The 21,686-nt window shown below is 44.3% G+C and overlaps 1 protein-coding gene across 1 annotated transcript in view; it reads left to right on the top strand.

The window, feature by feature from the left end:
• Nucleotides 1-20,867, top strand: part of LOC126161509 (wiskott-Aldrich syndrome protein family member 2-like) — a 40,338-nt gene extending 19,471 nt beyond the window's left edge. Inside the window, exons 2-6 of the mRNA XM_049917413.1 lie at nucleotides 9,435-9,667; nucleotides 11,481-11,633; nucleotides 14,494-14,794; nucleotides 16,571-16,750; nucleotides 18,526-20,867. Of these exons, the coding sequence (XP_049773370.1) occupies nucleotides 9,435-9,667; nucleotides 11,481-11,633; nucleotides 14,494-14,794; nucleotides 16,571-16,750; nucleotides 18,526-18,732 (1,074 nt within the window). The 3' untranslated portion in view covers nucleotides 18,733-20,867. The remainder of the gene's footprint in view (nucleotides 1-9,434; nucleotides 9,668-11,480; nucleotides 11,634-14,493; nucleotides 14,795-16,570; nucleotides 16,751-18,525) is intronic.
• The last annotated feature ends 819 nt before the right edge of the window (nucleotides 20,868-21,686 follow it).

Genomic DNA, 21,686 nt, shown 5'->3' with positions numbered 1-21,686 from the left:
TGTTGCGATGATGACAGACTCTTCGCCCAACTACTCACCGTGCTTTTGTTCACTACCAGCTCTCCAAAGACTTCTGCAAGCACCTGTGAATATATGCGACTCTCTGTTTTCCCACCAAAAGTGTTTCAGTGACAGCTACCTGCTTGGGTCGCACTTCCGTTACAGGCCGCAATTTGAAGGCCACGTATGGCGAAGCCGACTATCGGAAGTTCATGAAACTATCGGGTCTGAAGCGGGAATACCACGATGTCCCACAATAAATTCCGCATTTTTTTCAACCAAAATTGGTCGAGAGAAAATTTGATGCATTACTTATTGAACGCCCCTCGCACATTGGTAAAAAAAATATGAGTGCAGTTGAATAATAAGCTATTCATCCAGTTGAAAACAGGAGGTATATTCATTAACATTAGTTTTATTTCTTCCTACTGAGACTCGCGCGGCGACCATCTTTTACACTACTGAGCATTAAAATTGCTACACCAACAGGAAGAAGATGCTGTGATATGCAAATGATTAGCTTTTCAGAATATTCATACAAGGTTGGCGCCGGTGGCGACACCTACAACGTGCTGACATGAGGAAAGTTTCCAACCGATTTCTCATACACAAACAGCAGTTGACCGGCGTTGCCGGGTGAAACGTTGCTGTGATGCCTCGTGTAAGGAGGAGAAATGCGTACCATCACGTTTCCAACTTTGATAAAGGTAGGATTAGTAGCCTATTGCGGTTCTGGTTTATCGTATCGCGACATTGCTGCTCGCGTTGGTCGAGATCCGATGACGGTTAGCAGAATACGGAATCGGTGGGTTCAGGAGGATAATACGGAACGCCGTGCTGGATCCCAACGGCCTCGTATCACTAGCAGTCGAAATGACAGGCACCTTATCCGCATGGCTGTAATGGGTTGTGCAGCCACGTCTCGATCCCTGAGTCAACAGAAGGGGACGTTTGCAAGACAACAACCATCTGCACGAACAGTTCGACGACGTTTGCAGCAGCATGGACTATCAGCTCGGAGAGACCGTGGCTGCGGCTACCCTTGACGCTGCATCACAGACAGCAGCGCCTGCGATGGTGTACTCAACGTCGAACCTGGGTGTACGAATGGCTAAACGTCATTTTTTTGGACGAATCCAGGTTCTGCTTACAGCATCATGATGGTCGCATCCGTATTTGCCGACGTCGCGCTGAACGCACATCGGAAGCGTGTATTCGTCATCGCCACGCTGGGGTATCACCCGGTGTGATGGTATGGGGTGCCATTGGTTATACGTCTCGGTCACCTCTTGTTCGCATTGACGGCTCTTCGAACAGTGGACGTTACATTTCAGATGTGTTACGACCCGTGGCTCTACCCTTCATTCGATCCCTGCGAAACCCTACTGTTCAACAGGATACTGCACGACAGCATGTTGTAGGTCCTGTACGGGCCTTTCTGGCTACAGAAAATGTTCGACTGCTGCCCTGGCCAGCACATTCTCCAGATCTCTCACCAACTGAAAACGTCTGGTCAATGGTGGCCGAGCAACTGGCTCGTCACAATACGCCATTCACTACTCTTGAGCCGGCCCCGGTGGCCGTGTGGTTCTAGGCGCTGGAGTCCGGAACCGCGGGACTGCTACGGTCGCAGGTTCGAATCCTGCCTCGAGCATGGATGTGTGTGATGTCCTTAGGTTAGTTAGGTTTAAGTAGTTCTAAGTTCTAGGGGACTGATGACCTAAGATGCTAAGTCCCTTAACGCTCAGAGCCATTTGAACTACTCTTGATGAACTGTGATATCGTGTTGAAGCTTCATGGGCAGCTGTACCTGTACATGCCATCCAAGCTCTGTTTGACTCAATGCCCAGGCGTATCAAGGCCGCTATTACGGCCACAGGTGGTTGTTCTGGGTCCTGATTTCTCAGTATCTATGCACCCAAATTGCGTGAAAATGTAATCACAAGTCAGTTCTAGTATTATGTATTTGTCCAATGAATACCCGTTTATCATCTGCATTTCTTCTTGGTGTAGCAATTTTAATGCCCAGTAGTGTAATCGCCGCTGTAATACTCTGTTGCGTGTAAGCTAGGTGAAAAGTCCAGGAACAGTAAATACGCACTGTGGTTAGCGAGTACTCTAACTGGAAGTTGCAACTTGCCGCTGGTTACGCCGCCGCCGGCCCTTGACGCCCTGCAGGCTAGGCGAGGCGGGGCGCGGCGACCACGGAGGCCCCAAGGCCGTCGAGACCGGTGCCGGTCCCGTTAGAGGCCAGCCGGACAGCAATTGTGGCAGTCCGCTGTCCGCCGCCAAGGATGACGGCGTGCGGGCGCGGCTGCCGCTGCCGCTGGCGCTGGCGGAACGCGTTCAGCTACTTTCGCTGCCGACCGAGTTGATTGAAGATGGCACTCTCAAAAACCTGCGGCGTGTCACGTAATTAATAACACAGGCACTGAACAAATGTCAACACAAACATAAAAGCCACTCTGTCTCTCGCAGCTTGCCAAACTAACGTTTTTACTTCTAAAATATCTTGGAGTGCGTACGGAATTAATTGTTGGTAAGGCAGGTACCAGGTTGAGATTCATTGGGAGAGTCCTTAGAAAATGTAGTCCATCAACAAGGGAGGTGGCTTACAAAACACTCGTTCGACCTCTACTTGAGTATTGCTCATCAGTGTGGGATCCGTACCAGATCGGGTTGACAGAGGAGATAGAGAAGATCCAGAGAAGAGCGACGCGTTTCGTCACAGGGTTATTTGGTAAGTGTGATAGCGCTACGGAGACGTGTAGCAAACTCAAGTGGCAGACTCTGCAAGAGAGGCGCTGTGCATCGCGGTGTAGCTTGCTGTCCAGGTTTCGAGAGGGTGCGTTTCTGGATGAGGTATCGAATATATTGCTTCCCCCTATTTATAACTCCCGAGGAGATCACGAATGTAAAATTAGAGAGATTCGAGCGCGCACGGAGGCTTTCCGGCAATCGTTCTCCCCGCGAACGATACGCGACTGGAACAGGAAAGGGGGCTAATGACAGTGGCACGTAAAGTTCCCTCCACCACACACCGTTGGGTGGCTTGCAGAGCATAAATATAGATTTACATGTAGATGTAGAAGTTTCATTTTCACTGCACGTGTTTCAAATACGCTGAGCTACCAAAGAAACTGGTATAGTCATGCGTATTCAAATACAGAAATATGAAATAGGCAGAATACGGCACTGCGGTCAGGAACGCCTATATAAGACAAGTGTCTGATGCACTTGTTACATCAGTTACTGCTGCTACAACGGCATGTTATCAAGATTTAAGTTAGTTTGAACATGGTGTTATAGTCCGCGCACGAGAGATGGGACAAAGCATCTCCGTGGTAGCGATGAACTGGAGATTTTCCCGTACGACCAGTTCACCAGAGTACCGTGAATACCGGGAATCCGGTAAACAATCAAATCTCCGACATCGCTGCGGCCGGAAAAAGATCCTGCAAGAATCAGACCAACGACGACTGTAGAGAATCGTTCAGCGTGACAGAAGAGCAAACCATCCGCAAATAGCTGCAGATTCAATTCGGGCCATTAATAAGTGTCAGTCTGCGAAACATTCAACGAAACATCATCGATATGGGCTTTCGGAGCCGAAGGACCGCTCGCGTACCCTTGATAACTGCACGACACAAAGCTTTAGGCCTCGCCTACAGCCGGCCGCAGTGGCCGTGCGGTTAAAGGCGCTGCAGTCTGGAACCGCAAGACCGCTACGGTCGCAGGTTCGAATCCTGCCTCGGGCATGGATGTTTGTGATGTCCTTAGGTTAGTTAGGTTAGTTAGGTTTAACTAGTTCTAAGTTCTAGGGGACTAATGACCTCAGCAGTTGAGTCCCATAGTGCTCAGAGCCATTTGAGCCTCGCCTAGGCCCGTAAACACCTGCTGGACTGTTGCTGACCGGAAACATGTTGCCTGGTCGGACGAATTTCGTGTCAAATTGTATCATTCGGATGGACGAGTACGGGTGTACAGACAACGTCATGAATCCATGGACCCTGCTTGTCAACAGGAGACTGTTCAAGCTCATGGACACTCTGTAATGGTGTGGGGCGTGTGCAGTCGGAGTGATTAGGACCCCTGATATGTCTATATACGACTCTGACAGGTGACACGTACGTATCCGGTCTGATCACCTCCATCAATTCATGTCCATTGTGCATTCCGTCGGACTTGGGTGATTCCTTCAGGACAACACGGCACCCCACACGTCCAGGAACACCCTTCTGAGTTTAAACACTTCCGCTTGCTTCCGAACTCCCCAGACATGAACATTATTGAACTTCTCTGCGATGCTTTGCAATGAGCTGCCACGTCGTCCTGCGGCACTTATGCGTAGGCGCGGGGGTTCTACACGATATTAGGGAGGCGTATCAGTTTCTTTGGCTCTTCAGTGTAATAACAAACCGAAATTTTGCTGTCATAGTCTTATCATTAAAAGGTATAACCTTACCTTAAAGGTTTAACACAATAACAACAGTAGTAAAGTTAGAAACTGTCTACTCAGGCTGTTAAAAAGAAGTGTCGAATATTTTGCGGGATGGTAGCACCCACCAAAACAACAAGACAGAACTCTAGAGAACACAGGCTCTAGAATGCATACGTTAAGAGATGTGTTCACTTGTTGAACCGAAGATACGCGTTTTACAGTTTCGAAGGTGAGTAACTGCTCAAATCTCTTAAGGTATGCATTTTAGAGCCCATGTATACTAGACATTTTTTTCTTGTTCGGAAGGGTCTACCACCTATCAAAACATTCGACACTTCTTTTGTAAACACCAAGTATATATCGTAAGGCTGCATAGCTTACGGCGCTCAAATTCCCAGGATTCATTCATATAATGATAATGATAATGATAATGATAACACATAGCGACTTCCAAAAAACTTTACATATAAATTCCACATTTTTCAAAACGTGTTCTTGCTGACACTCTCCTCAAAATAATGAAAGGAAAAATGTTTATCGCTTACTACATTTCCAGTACTAAAACTTCAGCCTCAAGTATGACACTTTAGTTTATTACTTCTTTAGTACCAACTCTATTCGCAACACATTTTCCAGGTAGTGTCCACACATGCCGCTGAATGGACCTACAAAATTATATCACAGTTTGACACAGTAGTGCAGGAGACATGGCATCATAATCACAAAGGAGCCTGAAAAACTAGCTTTTCTTGAAACAGAGTGCAAACTAGTCAGATTATACTCATCCTGTCTTTGATAATAAGAGCAGATAGCTGCTTCCAACAAGCTTTTAACATAATTTGAAACCTTTTCAATATTACCTTGGTTACAGCCCCACAAAATAATAAAAGGAAAATACTTGGTTTTGACTGTTTCGTTAGACCATGGGTAAATAATCTGAACAAGGAAAACAGATGGTTTTGACTCTTTCGTTAGTCCATGGGTAAAAAATTCGAGGCTGTAACATATGTAAATGAAACATTTTGAGCATACAGAGGAAAAGAAATCCGCTACCCTGCAACTACACTATAGATGATAAATTACTGGAAACATCATCCATCGTAAAGTATCTATCCAGAGCGGCCTTAAGTGGAATCACCAAATAAAACAAATAATAGGAAAAGGAGATGAGATTCATAGGTACAATCTCAAGGAAATTTAATAATTCATCCACTAAAAAAGTGGTTTACAGGCAGGCTGTTGTACCGATTCTTGAACCTTGTCCATCAGCCTGAGACTCTTAGCAGGTAGGACTGACAGAAGAAATTTCAGCAAAGAGTGTCGCGTTTCTGACAGATTTAGATGAAACTTCTCATATCGTATCGGTACAGTTCCTTCTACAGATGTCAGTCTTGTAGGAAACCAGGACGTTCTGAGGCAGCACAAATTTCCCCTGCGGTGCATGCAACCCATTCATCATTCCTATACTGCGGGAAATCTATACCTTCAACTGCCTGCATGTCGTGACATTACATTTTTATCTACGTCTAGCTATGTCCTCGTGAAGGCCGTTCACGTGAATAAACAATACTCAATTCTGAAACGTGTTACTGTACGAAAAGCAAGTGAAGGTAGAGCTTACCAGGGTAGAAGGTATCTCTTTTCTCAGAAACACAAGTTTTTACCCATGTGTGTTCCAGAGCAAGTGCACATTTCATACTTGAAACTATAAAAATTAGCTCCAACAGCAACAGTAATGAAATTAGGAATAAACGTGATTTAAAGTGATTGTTGGAAACAAGCACAAGTAAACTGATATCGGCTTCAATTGTACAGTAAGACATCTGCGAAATCCTTCGTAAGTACTTTCGGTTTTTCGTCACTGTTATTTCCTTTACGATCATTTTCTCACCGTGCAAAATAGTTGATACAGCCATGGTTATTACGGTTCTCATAAGTACCCATTTTCCTATTGCTACACGTTGTTGATTTCTTTTTCAGATCTGGGGAAATAAGTTTCTATAGATACATACATTCAAAGGAACTTGAGGACATTAATTTCGTTATTTAACCCGATGATGCAATGTTCACAAGGCCCTGCCTTACATTGGACAAAAGTTTCTTACACGCAATACATTCGCTAGTAGTTAATGATAATAATTATCATATAATAGACAGTAATGAAACGACAACCATTTGAAACAAGATATGAATTTATTTAACGCTATTTGGAGTGATAGTACTGACTAAGACCTATCGCAAATAATGGAAGCGATTTTATTACTTCTGCTGCTGCTAACAAGAATAATAACAATAGTGACAGTAATAGATACATAATGTATTTACAGCTGTAAGGAAGTGAGATATGAGCGAGAGTAATTGAAATAGAGAGCACCAGCTAACGAATTAGGGAAAAGAGGAAGGCGCGATGGGACATAACGCTACGTTGTAAAGGTTAACATTATTGTTTTAGTATATATGCCATTAACTCTCTTTCGAAGGTGGAGATGTCATTTAGTTCTTTGACGAAGTGAGGCAGATCGTTCCAGAATAGGGTTCTCGCTACGATGAATGAGATACAAGTTGTTAAGTGATAGAAAGAGCAGAGAAAGGTTTTCCACTCAATGGCATGGTGATACAGCAACCAGTAGGTAGAATGAGGAGAAAAAAACAGTCATAGTTACGATGTTGAAATTACTATATGTTTATTCATCAATGACACGTGTTTCACCCACTTCAACGCGTCTTTAGATTGGCCGACAAATGTTGATAAGCAAGTTATGGATACTGATGATACAACATCCGCAAAAATAAATTGCCCTTGTCATGTGCAAAGAAAATAGTCGAAGTAAATATATGCTTCCCTTCTGTGTTAGAAGCTTAACGTCCGATAACCTTGCCGGGACGCGTAGCGTGGTCTAGTGAATACAAGGCAGGAACAGTCCTGTACAATCTGTCAAATGATAAACATGCTGCAAGCGACGTTCTACATCCTGCGACAACCTACGCACTGGTCAGTCTGAAGATGACTTGAGTTAGGCGAAACGGAAGTCATTGATGAATAAAGAAACAGTAATTTCAACAGCATAACCAAGACTGTTTTGTTCTCCACATGGTACAGAAAGGATTTTGCCCCAAAGGAAAAGTGTGTTAATGCTGTGTGATAACATCGCTGTAACCAACAACTGAAAGTACATGTGTTTCCACAAGTCTCTTTATAAAATCAAAGGGAATGATCATTTTTTTATGTTTTTGTAGAGTATGAAGATAAACTACTGGCAATTAAAATTGTTACACCACGAAGATGACGCGCTACAGACGCGAAATTTAACCGACAGGAAGAAAATGCTGTGATATGCAAATGATAAGCTTTTCATAGCATTTACACAAGGTTGGTGCCGGTGGCGACACCTACAAAGTGTTGACATGAGGAAACTTTCCAACCGATTTCTCATACACAAACAGCAGTTGACCGGCGTTTCCTGGTGAAACGTTGTTGTGATGCCTCGTGTAAGGAGGAGAAATGCGTACCTTCACGTTTCCGACTTTGATAAAGGTCGGATTGTAGCCTATCGCGATTGCGGTTCATCGTATCGCGACATTGCTGCTCGCGTCGGTCGAGATCCAATGACTGTTAGCAGAATATGGAATCGGTGGGATCAGGAGGGTAATACTGAACGCCGTGCTGGATCCCAACGGCCTGGTATCACTAGCAGTCGACATGACAGGCATTTTATCCGCATGGTTGTAACGGATCGTGCAGCCACGTCTCGATCCCTGAGTCAACAGATGGGGACGTTTGCAGAACAACAACCATTTGCACGAACAATTAGACGACGTTTGCAGCAGCATGGACTATTAACTCGGAGACCATGTCTGTGGTTACCCTTGACACTGTATCACAGACAGGAGCGCCTACGATGGTGTACTCAACGACGAATCTGGGTGCACGAATGGCAAAACATCACTTTTTCTCATGAATCAAGGTTCTGTTTACAGCACCACGATGGCCGCATCCGTGTTTGGCACCATCGCGGCAAACGCATATTGGAAGCGTGTATTCGTCATCGCCATACTGGCGTATCACCCGGCGTGATGGTAGGGGGTGCCATTGGTTGCACGTCTCGGTCACCTCTTGTTCGCACTAACGGCACTTTGAATAGTGGACGTTACATTTCAGATGTGTTACGATACGTAGCTCTACCCTGCATTCGATCCCTGCGAAACCCTACATTTCAGAAGGATAATGCACGACCGCATGTTGCAGGTCCTGTACGGGCCTTTCTGGATACAAAAAATGTTCGACTGCTGCCCTGGCCAGCACATTCTCCAGATCTCTCACCAATTGAAACCGTCTGATCAATGGTGGACGAGCATCTGGTTCGTCACAATACGCCAGTCACTACTCGTGATGAACTGTGGTATCGTGTTGAAGCTGCATGGGCAGTTGTGCCTGTACACGCCATCCAAGCTGTGTTGGGCTCAGTGCCAACGCGTATCAAGGCCGTTATTACGGCCAGAGGTGGGTGTTCTGGGTGCAGATTTCTCAGGATCTATGCACCCAAATTGCGTGAAAATGTAATCACAAGTCAGTTCTAGTATAATATATTTGGTCCAATGAATACCCGTTTATCATCTGCATTTCTTCTTGATGTAGCAATTTCAATGGCCAGTAGTGTATGTTAATGCCTGCTCGGAAACTGTAGTCTTGTGCTCAGCTCAATTTAGGTTTTCGTCTGTTATTACTCCTAGACTCCTTTGTAGAGGCATACAAATTTATCGGTTCCATTTATGGTCAAAAGCGATAGGAATACCCGAAATGATCTATAGTACCATCTTGGAGCGCTTGGGTTTGGGATGAATTGAGCATTAACTTTTCTCATTTTGATAATGCACACAAGTCAGCATTGACATGGTAGTGGAATAACTACGTTCAAGGTCCGTTAATCAGCCTTCCAGCTGTCAGTCGCAGTGAGTGCACCAGAGGAGTGCCAAACAATCGGTTGCGTTGCAGGTGCTGTTGCTGGCGACGGCGTCGCTGGCGCAGTACAACGGCAACTACCTGGACAGCGACTACCAGGACTACCAGGAGCCGGCGCCCAGCCGGCCCGCGCCACCCCCGCCGCCCCCGCAGCGCTCGTACAGCCGGCCGCCTCAGCAGTCCTCGCCGGTGCGCTCCTCCTTCTCCAGCTCGGCCGCCAACGCCGCGCGCCCCACGCCAGTGCCCATCCTCAAGCAGATCAACAGGTACACACTCCCGTCAAAGGGAGGCGCTCTGTCGCTCTCTGAAGGCACATATAGCTTTAATATCATCTTCCCAGCATCCCTGTCAAGCCTGACCATTTGACACTTTACATGACAATTATCTTTTTCCCATATGTGTGAGTTATCACCCTTCCTCCTGATCTCTACAAATTTCTTTGTCTCGGAGTTGCACCCAGCGTCCTCACTTACTTGTTGTACACATTCCAAATTCTGTCTTCACCTGCAATTTTCTTCCTCAATCGATGCCCCTAATACCAATGAAGCCAGTCTCTGATGCCTTACCTACGTCCTGTCATCCCATCCCTTCTTATAATCAATTTTCCCTTCGTCGCCGATTTTGTGGAGAACTTTCTTATTCCAGAAAGAGATTTTCACACTGCAGCGGTGTGTGCGCTGATATGAAACTTCCTGGCAGATTAAAACTGTGTGCCGGACCGAGACTCATTCTGGAAACATCCCCCAGGCTGTGGCTAAGCCATGTCTCCGCAATATCCTTTCTTTCAGGAGTGCTAGTCCTGCAAGGTTCGCAGGAGAGCTTCTGTAAAGTTTGGAAAGTAGGAGGCGAGGTACTGGCAGAAGTGAACCTGTGAGGGCGGGGCGTGAGTCGTGCTTGGGTAGCTCAGATGGTAGAGCACTTGGCCGCCAAAGGGAGGGGTCCCGAGCTCGAGTCTCGGTCCGGCACACAGTTATATCTGCCAGGAAGTTTCATATCAGCGCACACTCCGCTGCAGAATGAAAATCTCGTTCTGGAAACATCCCCAAGCTGTTGCTAAGCCATGTCTCTGCTATATCCTTTCTTTCAGGAGTGCTAGTTCTGCAAGGTTCGCAGAGAGCTTCTGTAAAGTTTGGAAGGTAGGAGACGAGATACTGGCAGAAGTGAACTTGTGAGGGTGGGGCGTGAGTCGTGCTTCGGTAGCTCAGATGGTAGAGCACTTGCCCGCTAAAGGCAGGGGTCCCGAGTTCGAGTCTCGGTCCGGCACACAGTTTTAATCTGCCAGGAAGTTTCAACTTTCTTATTGCTTATAAGCTCACTTTTCATCATCCTTCTGTAACACCACACCTCAAACTTTTCAAACCTCTTCCTTCCCAGATTTCCCACAGTTAATGATTCACTTCCCTAAAAAGCTGTCATTCACACGTAAATTCACACAAATTTCTTTTTCGAGATGAACCCTATTTAATATACTGATAGACTGTTTTGCCTATACTAAGCTGCTTATTATATTCTCCTTGCTTCGTACGTCACGATTTAGTTTTCTTCCCAGGAGCAGTAGTGGAATTCCTTCACTTCGGCCGCTACAGAGTCCCCAGTTTTATGTTACAATTATCGATAATTTCATTTTCACTGTTTTTCGATACTTTTTCTTCGGTTTCCTGTCAGTCCATATTATGTGGTCATATTCTGTTCTCTACATTCGACAGCATCTGTGTTTTATATACTTACTAAAGATAATACTAAGGATAGCAACGTAATCAGCCTATCTTATTATTGATATCATTTCACCCTGAATTTTAAACCGTATCTGAAAACTCCTTTTATTTCCTTCACTGCTTCTGCAGTATAAAGGTTGAAGGGCAGAGCAGAAGGACTGTGTCCCAACAGTACGTTCTCTTTAATCAGTGTACTTCTTTTTTGGTTCTACATTCTTATTATTCCCTCTTCGTTGTCCCTGTAGTGTTCACCAACATAGTATTAGTGGATTGTAAATACACTGCATCACTTTACAAAGGCGAATATTAGTTAGGTAAAACCGTAAAGATACATCTATAGAGACATCTTACTATAACGTTTCAGGCACAACGAGGATGGTTCATACACGTACGGTTACGAGGGAGCCGACGGCTCCTTTAAGATTGAGACCAAACTAACGACAGGCGAGGTAATGGGCAAGTACGGCTACGTCGACGACAACGGCAAGGTGCGAGTTGTGGAATACGGCGCCAACAGGTGAGCTGCCTCATATGCAAGGTGTGCAAAAGAAAACTGTCTCAGAAAATATTTCACTTACCTTAAGATAGGCAAACCAACTTACATCATCTACCCCACGAGCGGATGATGTAAGTTGGACTGTCTACCTTAAGGCGCGTGAAATATTTTCTCAGGCAGTTTTATTTTGCCCACCCTGTACTTGTTACATTTACAAGATCGTTTATCCACCTACTATTCGGAATTATGTTGATTAACTATACATAGCTTTTAGATCGATATGTCACTGTCTTTATTGTTGTCTTCATTTTTCTCACATCATTCCTCTCTCTTTGTAACTACGGTAATTTCTTCACTTGTGATTTCATCTGAAACTGAAATTATTTGCAACCTGTCTTTACTAAACTCATGGATGGAATTTAATGAAATCGGAGACATATAAACAGAGCGCTGCTTAGTCTGTGTTTGTTGAGTAAAGTGACGTCTTTCAGTACAGATGAGTATTAAGGCGGAAGAGAAGAATCACACGCACTAGGTTTCCTCTGAATATAATGATGTTGAAATTACGATTCACTGTAATAATTAAATTAGTAAAATAGGGTAGCAGTCGTGACAGTTATTTGTTCGTCAAATAAAAATCATAAAGATTTTCTTCGGATGTTTTGGGAGCAGACATTGTTCATACTGTAAGTATTTCACACTTGATGTTGAAAACGTGATCTTTATGGGCGGAACACCTGCACAGATTTAACAGAGTTATAATCACTGAACGTGAGACTGATTTTAATTCGCAGAATTACGGTCACAGAAAACTATTGTTGATAGTTTCCTTTACCCTTTTAAGTTATGAGTGAGTCTATGTTGACAATGGTAAGTTATTATTTCGAAGTCTAGCTAAGGGAAAATAATATTACGTAACAGTCTGACACAGGTTGTGGATCTGAGATCGGTTACCTACGCATCTTGTCACATTCTTATTGGGAGCTTGTCAAACTCTAAGGCGTGTGTCACAGAGCAACTTATAGTCATAGTGACGAATCGTGCAGTTCAGTTGACAAGGCTGAACATGACGTATCAAACTGGGGAGATGAGGACTGCCTTGCTTCAATCCAAGGCCATTAAAAGGCGATTTTACCGGAGAATATGAAGGTGGTTTTGGGAGATTCTCCTACATTCATCTAATTCCGTCTTACCGAAACAACCCAAAAACATATAGCTTTCTAAGCACATTAAGTTTACCTTTAATTATGCTAATCAACATTAGACAATAGAATGCATGAAAATAATGCAAGGGTGAAGTTTTATGAATGGACACACAATTGAGTAACCGTTTTTAATGTTTATGTCCTGTTATTCCAGTTTATGAATATTTTGTGGTGATTCTTTCTTGATATTTTTGTCTTGTGAAACGTTTTTTTTTTCTTTTTGCAGTTCGTCCAGACTTCATTTGCATTCCATACTTTTATTGTTCATTGCCAACCTAACACTATCAGCATGTGAATTAAAATGTTTTTATGAATAACTCGTTGGATACCCTGGAAGTAATCATAACAAGATGTAGCTCCTGAGCATTACAGTAAAAATTCATTATCATAATACGTATTTGCATACAGTAATAGAAATACTTACCACTTAGGTATCAAAGAAATCTATCTTTCAAACATTGAATGTGTAACTGCTTTTGCCAACTTTAGCTAACCGAAAAACAGTATATTAGGTCGACAACTTTGCTTCAGCCGTTTTGCAATAGCTGGCAGTATCGGCAAGTGGTGTGCATGTGGTCATATAGTAAACTTAAGCATTTGTTAACATAATGCCATCAAAACATTAGTCGATTTGTGATTGCGCCATAAAGGTATTCTCTACTGGATATGTCAACTTATGAGCCCAGATTTTTGAAGCTACTGAAACCGATGGAAAAAATCACAGGAGATCGTTACCGAAATCGAACCATACGATTGAGCCAAGCACTGATAGATAAACCGCCACAAAACAGCGACCGTCTTTAAAAGGTGATTTTGGAGCATGACAGTGCTCGACTGTGTCGCAATACCTGTCAAAATATACTTGGATATGTTGAAGTGGAATGTCCTACACCACCCGCCGTGTTTTCCAGAAACTGTGACTACAACTTTTCCGGTCAATGGCACACGGCAAGGCTGGCCAGCACTTCCAGTCATATAAACAACTACAAAATTGAATCGATTCATAGATCTCCTCAAAAGACGCTTAATTCTTCCGCCCTCGGATTCGTTTTTCTGCCCGAAAGATGAAAGTATTGGTCAGAGACGACCAGTACTTCCGATTGTAAATTTTTTGTAAGATTTTCACAATGAAGTCTAGAACTGTATAAAAAGCGGTGGAAGAAAAGTTATAGACCTAACAGTTTATATAAAAAATGGTAATTTCCGTATCTTTCCCCCTCCTGGAAAATTTCTGCAGACGCCGTGTGTAACGACTTCATGTACGCAGCCTGCCTGACTTGTCCTATGGAGGTGTAAGCCCCAACATCTACATCTACATCTACATGATTACTCTGCAATTCACATTTAAGTGCTTGGCAGAGGGTTCATCGAACCACAATCATACTATCTCTCTACCATTCCACTCCCGAAAAGCGCGCGGGAAAAATGAACACCTAAACCTTTCTGTTCGAGCTCTGATTTCTCTTATTTTATTTTGATGATCATTCCTATCTATGTAGGTTGGGCTCAACAAAATATTTTCGCATTCGGAAGAGAAAGTTGGTGACTGATATTTCGTAAATAGATCTCTCCGCGACGAAAAACGTCTTTGCTTTAATGACTCCCATTCCAACTCGCGTATCGTATTACGTGATAATACAAAACATCGCTGTTTTCATTGGTGCCGCTTGGTGCAGGTTCGGCTTCCAGCCATCTGGAGAGGGCATCACTGTGGCGCCGCCCACGCTGGTGGACGAGACAACGCGCAAGCAGCAGCCCGGAGGCGGGGGCGGTCTCGGCGGCCGCCTGTCGGCGCTGAGCAGCGACCAGCCCGAGTACGACGACGGCCAGTACTACGAGCCACAGCCGCCCCCGAGGCCCGCCCCCAGGCCGGCGCCTCCCCGCCCCCAGCCCGCGCCGGTGCGAGCCGCACCGCCCCCACCGCCGCCGCCGCCTCCTAGGCCTGCTCCCATAAGGCAGCCGCAGTCCTTCGAGCAGGTACGTGCGTTCTCCTTACTGCGCCATCTGGACACTGCTGTTGTTGTGGTCTTGAGCCTGGAAACTGGTTTGATGCACGTCTCCACTCTAATCTATCCTGTAGAAGACTCTTCACCTCTGCGTGACAACTGTAACCTACATCCATTTGAACTTGCTTAATGTAATCAAGCATTTGTCTCCCACTACAGTTTCTACCCTACGCACTTCCATTACCAGACTAACTATTCCTTGATGTCTCGGGATGTGCCCTATCGACAGTAGATTCGTTCACTCAAATTGTACCATAAATTTCTTGTCTCCCAAATCTGATCCAGAACCTCCACGTTTGTTATTCAACTTTGACTCAGTCACAACGTGGCGTATAGTGAATTGTACGCCAGAGGCATCGCAGCAAGAGCTCAGTGGAAAATGAAGCCATGTGTTAGGCGACTTTACCCAATTTGGAGGAGGGGCAGGGTCACTTGACACCGCTGGAGTGACCGGTATGAGAGATGCCATGTGCCGACCACAACTTATTGTCACTCACTACTCAAGAGGTACACGACACCCTGTGGGGTAATATTTTAATATTCAGTATTCACTTCAGGATCTTCTCCAGAATCCCTGGGTCAATTCCAGCCAAAATACGCACAGAGACAGCAGGTGTCAAGAGGATCAGCACTATGGTGTTATAACATCCCAGTTCTAACAGAAACAGAGACATGGGCAAAAACATGTTTCTTCCCACCCTCGGCATACAGCCTGCCCTGCATTACAGACATGTTAGGGAACTGTATCAGCATGCCAAATAAACCCACTAAGTGGGGCAGCCTACATGCCAGGGGCAAAAAATTGTTTTCCAGGCCATGACATATAGGTTGTCCTGCTTGACAGACATGTAGTGTTGAAGTAGTATCAGCAGACTTCATTGAGTTGCTTTGCATGGCAGTGTGTACATCAGGGGCAAATAAATGATTTTTCAAGCTCCTGATCTCCACCCTGCACTGCATGACATATATGTTATGGAAGTGGTAACTGCTGCTTTACTGAATTATATTGCAGGGGCTACATGCGCTGACAAGCATGACTGGGAACAGTTGGACCTAGGTAGAGGAGGGTATGGACAGAGTGACAGGAGGAGGATATGCACAGAGAGAGGGGAGGAGGGGAAGATGCATAAGGCAGAGGGAAGGTGTAAAGGCGTAGTGCTCAGGTGGTAAAGAAAGAGGGGGAGACAGAGATGGAAAGAGAGAAGGGAACAAGATATGGTCAGAGGTAGGGAAGGAGGAAGATATGATCAGAGGGAGAGGTGCAGGAAATTGGCAAAGAGAGGGGAGGAGGAGACAAAGAGACAAAGAGAGTGAGTGGGGAAGAGGAGATTGTGGTTGGAGGATGAGGTGAACAAGTGAGGAAGAGTTAGACACAAAGAGGGGGAGGTGTGTTCAGTGTATGCGTCGAACGCGTACACACGTGAAGCTGCAGGAAAAGTCTAATTCTGATAATAATCATTAATAAGAACAATAATAATAATAATAATAATCAATGTCTTAGCTACATGGACACACCAAACGTATCTCCTGATTTTAAAACTAAGATGTTTCACTAAATATAACATTTTATATCCATTTTATATTAGTAGATAAGCATATAATACGATAATAACTGTATGAATGTAATTAAAAGTAAAAACAGTATTGGGTGAAAAATGTTATTGGATCACGAAGTGAATGAAGTATGTGCATTGGATTCTTCATTAGACAATGAGACTGTACCACTGACCTACGTGCTGCTGTACAGTTCTACGAGTCGCCCGCGCCGGCTCCTGCGCAGCGCTTCTCCGCCGGCCCGCCGTCGCCCAGCCGCAGCCACAGCCACGGACCCAGCCTGGGACCGGCGCCGCCCCGCGCCCAAGTGCCCGGCGCTGTCCCCGTCGGCGGCGTCGTCTACTCCGAGCAGCCGAGGCCGCCGCGCCCACAGGTACCTACTCGGTCACTACCATCCAGCCACCAAACTACACTACTGGCCATTAAAATTGCTACACCAACAAGAAATGCAGATGATAAACGGGTATTCATTGGACAAATATATTATACTAGAACTGACATGTGATTACATTTTCACGCAATTTGGGTGCATAGATCTTGAAAATCAGTACCCAGAACAACCACGTCTGCCCGTAATAACGGCCTTGATACGCCTGGGCATTGAGTCAACAGAGCTTGGATGGCGTGTACAGGTACAGCTGCCCATGCAGCTTCAACACGATACCACAGTTCATCAACAGTAGCGACTGGCGTATTGAGACGTGCCAGTTGCTCGGCCACCATTGACCAGACGTTTTCAGTTGGTGAGAGATCTGGAGAATGTGCTGGCCAGGGCAGCAGTCGAACATTTTCTGTATCCTGAAAAGACCCGTACAGGACCCGCAACATGCGGTCGTGCATTATCCTGCTGAAATGTAGGGTTTCGCAGGGATCGAATGAAGGGTAGAGCCACGGGTCGTAACACATCTGAAATGTAACGTCCACTGTTCAAATTTCCGTCAATGCGAACAATAGGTAACCGAGACGTGTAACCAATGGCACCCCGTACCATCATGCCGGGTGATACGCCAGTATGGCGATGATGAATACACGCTTCCGATGTGTGTTCACCGCGATGTCGCCAAACACGGATGCGACCATGATGATGCTGTAAACAGAACCTGGATTCATCCGAAAAAATGACGTTTTGCCATTCGTGCACCCAGGTTCGTCGTTGAGTACACTATCCTAGCCGGCCGGTGTGGTCGTGCAGTTCTAGGCGCTTCAGTTTGGAACCGCGTGACCGCTACGGTCGGAGGTTCGAATCCTGCGTCGGGGATGGATGTGTGTGATGTCCTTAGGTTAGTTAGGTTTAAGTAGTTCTGAGTTCTAGGGGACTGATGACCACAGATGTTAAGTCCCATAGCGCTCCGAGCCATTTGAACCATTTGAACACTATCGTAGGCGCTCCTGTCTGTGATGCAGCGTCAAGAGTAACCGCAGCCGTGGTCTCCGAGCTGATAGTCCATGCTGCTACAAACGTCGTCGAAATGTTCGTGCAGATGGTTGTTGTCTTGCAAACGTCCCCATCTGTTGACTCACGGATCGAGACGTGGCTGCACGATCCGTTACAGCCATGCAGATGAGATGCCTGTCATCTCGACTGCTAGTGATACGAGGCCGTTGGGATCCAGCACGGCGTTCCGTATTACTCTCCTGAACCCACCGATTCCATATTCTGCCAACAGTCATCGGATCTCGACCAACGCTAGCAGCAATATCGCGATACGATAAACCGCAATCGCGATAGGCTACAATCCGACCTTTATCAAAGTCGGAAACGTGATGGTACGCATTTCTTCTCATTACACTAGGCATCACAACGGCGTTTCATCAGCCAGCGCCGGTCAAGTGCTGTTTGTGTATGAGAAATTGGTTGGAAACTTTCCTCATGTCAGCACGTTGTAGGTGTCGCCACCGGCGCCAACCTTGTGTCAATGCTCTGAAAAGCTATTTTTTTGCATATCACAGCAACTTCTTCCTGTCGGTTAAATTTCTCGTCTGTAGCAAGTCAACTTCGTTGTGTAGCAATTTTAATGGCCAGTAGTGTACCTTGTTTCCTCGCTACTACTGCCATCTGTTTATGTGTGTATCGCTATCCCGTGACTTTTGTCATCTCAAGGTAGAATATGATATTTTATTACGTGAACCATATGTTCTCAGCCGCAGCCGCAGCCGCAGCCGCAACCCATCCAGCACCGCAGCCCCGCCCCGGTGTACCACAGCCCGCCCCCGCCGCCGCCCCCGAGGCCCTCCCCCCAGGTGAGGCAAGCTGGAACCGGAGGCGGCATCCTGGACCAGCTGGCCAAGGACTACGCTCTGCCGCAGAGCAACAGCGCGCCGCTCACAGACATCAGCTTCTCCTCCTTCTACTAGTGCAGTGCGCCGCCCCCTTATGGGCGTGTGCCACCTTTGTACAGTACTCAAACCTCTCCTCCTTTCTTTTGTACAGACATTTCAACATCTCCGCTTTCTACGATTTACTCTATAGACACTTTTCCGTAGTACAATTTGAAAGGCGAGCTTAAGGAAAGACTTCACAGTCCTCATATACACTTTTCGCCCTGTATTTCAACAGAGGGCTGTGCGAACAATAAGACGCACAATAAATTCCTAATCTATCTATTCACCTTCTCTTACACATTTAATGTAATTATATCTGAATGTTCCTATAGCCTTCCGTTTCCTACAAACACCCGAGTTTCCTAAGGAGCAGCAAAGAACGAATGGCAGTGTGTCTGTGATTTCTGTGAACTTTCTCTGTTGACATTATATAATGCTAAAGTCGTTCTTGAATTTCTTTTCGTTCTCTCCACATGAATTAACCACTAATATGTTGCAGTTTACTGAAAATAGTTTCTGAAGCTAATCCCAAGATACGTAAACGTTATTTTGTAACAAGCAGCAACGTTAATCACCTGCTTGCTCTTTGCCTTATGTCTCCTGAAATGCAATAATCAGTTCTCCTGGTTCTTCGACTCCAAAAACCTTTTCTAGATTTGTTTTCACGGATATTCACAAGCTACTTAATAGTTTAAACGTATAAAACGGGTTCTTCATATTGGGCCATGGAAAGTTTTCTTATGCTTGTTCTTTATTATTCTTGGTGATAGGGCGTACCATACATTTATGATATTCGTGTCTCTGTCTTTCTGATATGGGTTTAGTATATACTGCATTTCGGTAGATGAAACTTATGTGTACTTTAACTTACAAAACTTAAAATATTTCTGTCCTTTTCTTGATGGGCGTTATACTCTTCGTTTTGTTACAGCTATAGACAATAGAGCTACTGTACCCATTTAACACACTACTAAAAATTAATTTCCGTCGTTGACACAAATTAAGATAGGACTAATTTCTTTTCATACGGCAAAGTTAACTATTCTTAGGTACTTATGTGCTACGTTCATTGGCATGGAATAACCTCTTCCACGGTTCAAAGCCTATAAAACAACTTTTTCTGCAAATTCCTTTCAAGGACTTTCTTACTGTAACTTTACTACTATACTCCCACATCCGTTCGATATCCAGTGAACGATCTACTTCAGTAGTTTAAACATGTAAAGTGTGTCCTGTTATTGCAGTCTGGAAAGTTTTCCTACGCTTATTCTGTACACCAAATAGTAGTAGCAAAAAAAACCTTGCATTTTCGATATTTCTATCTCCATATGTCTCGGCTGTGTTCATTATTTAATGAATAACATAACTGAAAGGTATACTTGCCATAACTTACAATGTATCTGTCTTTTTCATTATGGAGTTGGTGCAGAAATTTTAATACATTTAGCCATAGAACACAAAATCAGCCTACCTTACAACACCCCAGATAACTATGTGATAGGCGCTGATAGTTACTGAGCCTTTTCAAACTAACGGCAAAACCTGAGTGTCTCCTATGCACTAACACTATTTTCTTTTAATCACTCACATTTCCGGACTTCTTATGCTCTACTTGTTTCCTCGTTTACTTATTACACGCATGCTCAGCTTCGGAATTAACTCAAACGCCGTATACTACATGGGTAATTTTGTTAATGTAGATGACATTGTACCACAGTGCTAAACAATTTTGGTATACAGGTACTAAAACCAAACTTACAGCTTTAGACTACTGTATATTTACCTAATTATTATTTTGTAGAACTTTAACCTTCCTCCGAATCACAGGAACACTGCCAGTTATTCGTTTCCTGATATGCTTCAAATAAGTTCAACACAAAATTTGTTTTAAATATCGACTGTTATCCTTAGGGTGTGACTGATGTTATTTATCACTTTTAGTCGAAGCATTCCAATTGTAAGAAAGTTTTCAATACTTCTGTATTGTGTGTGAAAATTAGATTGTTACGTTCCGATTTTAATGTTTTGAAAAATAGTAGCCATATTTTTATAAATTTGAATGCAATATATTTCCTCTATTTATTTGACGAAAATGTTAATTGACAAATGGAAAACAAATTTTGTTTCGAAATATATTTCCATATTAAATAAAACTGTGTTTTTTGTTATTTTTATTTTTTCATTGCACCTTCTATAGACAGTGTCATTCCATAGAAACAGTTCCTTGTGCCTGATGAATTTTATTAGTCGAATGTTGGTAGTAGCAACGCTGCAATTTTCTGTGATAACATAGTGGGATGGTTTCGTTCACCGTCAGTAACGCTCACAACATGAAGACAGTAGCAGGATTGGAGGAAGAGATTATGTCTTTGTATTTGTTTACACATTAAGACTATAAACATACGATCTATTGAAATGTTTCTCAGTCATATACGATGAGATACACAGTGCATCATGTATGTCTATAATAAAAGTATAGGAGTTATTTTCCAGGTGCTCTGCTGGACCAATATTCGAATCTGGAGTTTTTTCACTAGTTAGCATTATCCAGATTCGATTCCTGTCGCCCTGAAGAAGATCGGTGTAAAGACATTTTAATTGTTTTTATTCAATGTGTTCATGACATTTTGGTGCATCAGTTTGTGTATCACAATTCTTTGCCTGAGTGGGAAGAATAACAATACGTTAATTATTGCATGTGGCCCACTGGACGAAGCTGCATGTGACGATAAACACATTACAAATAGTCGTCGCTCTCGGAGTAGTTAGCCCCAGTGAAAATGGAGACAATTATGATGCAGGCGCGTATAATCAACTTCTTCGCGGAGGTCGCAAATAAGTTAGGTACTGAATCAGAGTCCACTTGGCGTTACAGTTAGCTGGCGAGGATCATATGTTGGCAATATGAATCGAGACGTATCATAAGACCAACTGACAGAACAATCTGCAGACAAGTGATTAGTGTCATCGTACTTGTAATATGATAA

Source organism: Schistocerca cancellata, chromosome 2, assembly GCF_023864275.1.
Source record: "Schistocerca cancellata isolate TAMUIC-IGC-003103 chromosome 2, iqSchCanc2.1, whole genome shotgun sequence".
Classification (NCBI taxonomy): Eukaryota; Metazoa; Arthropoda; class Insecta; order Orthoptera; family Acrididae; genus Schistocerca; species Schistocerca cancellata.
Note: the sequence above shows the minus strand (reverse complement) of the source record. Positions and strands in the feature narration are given on the sequence as shown.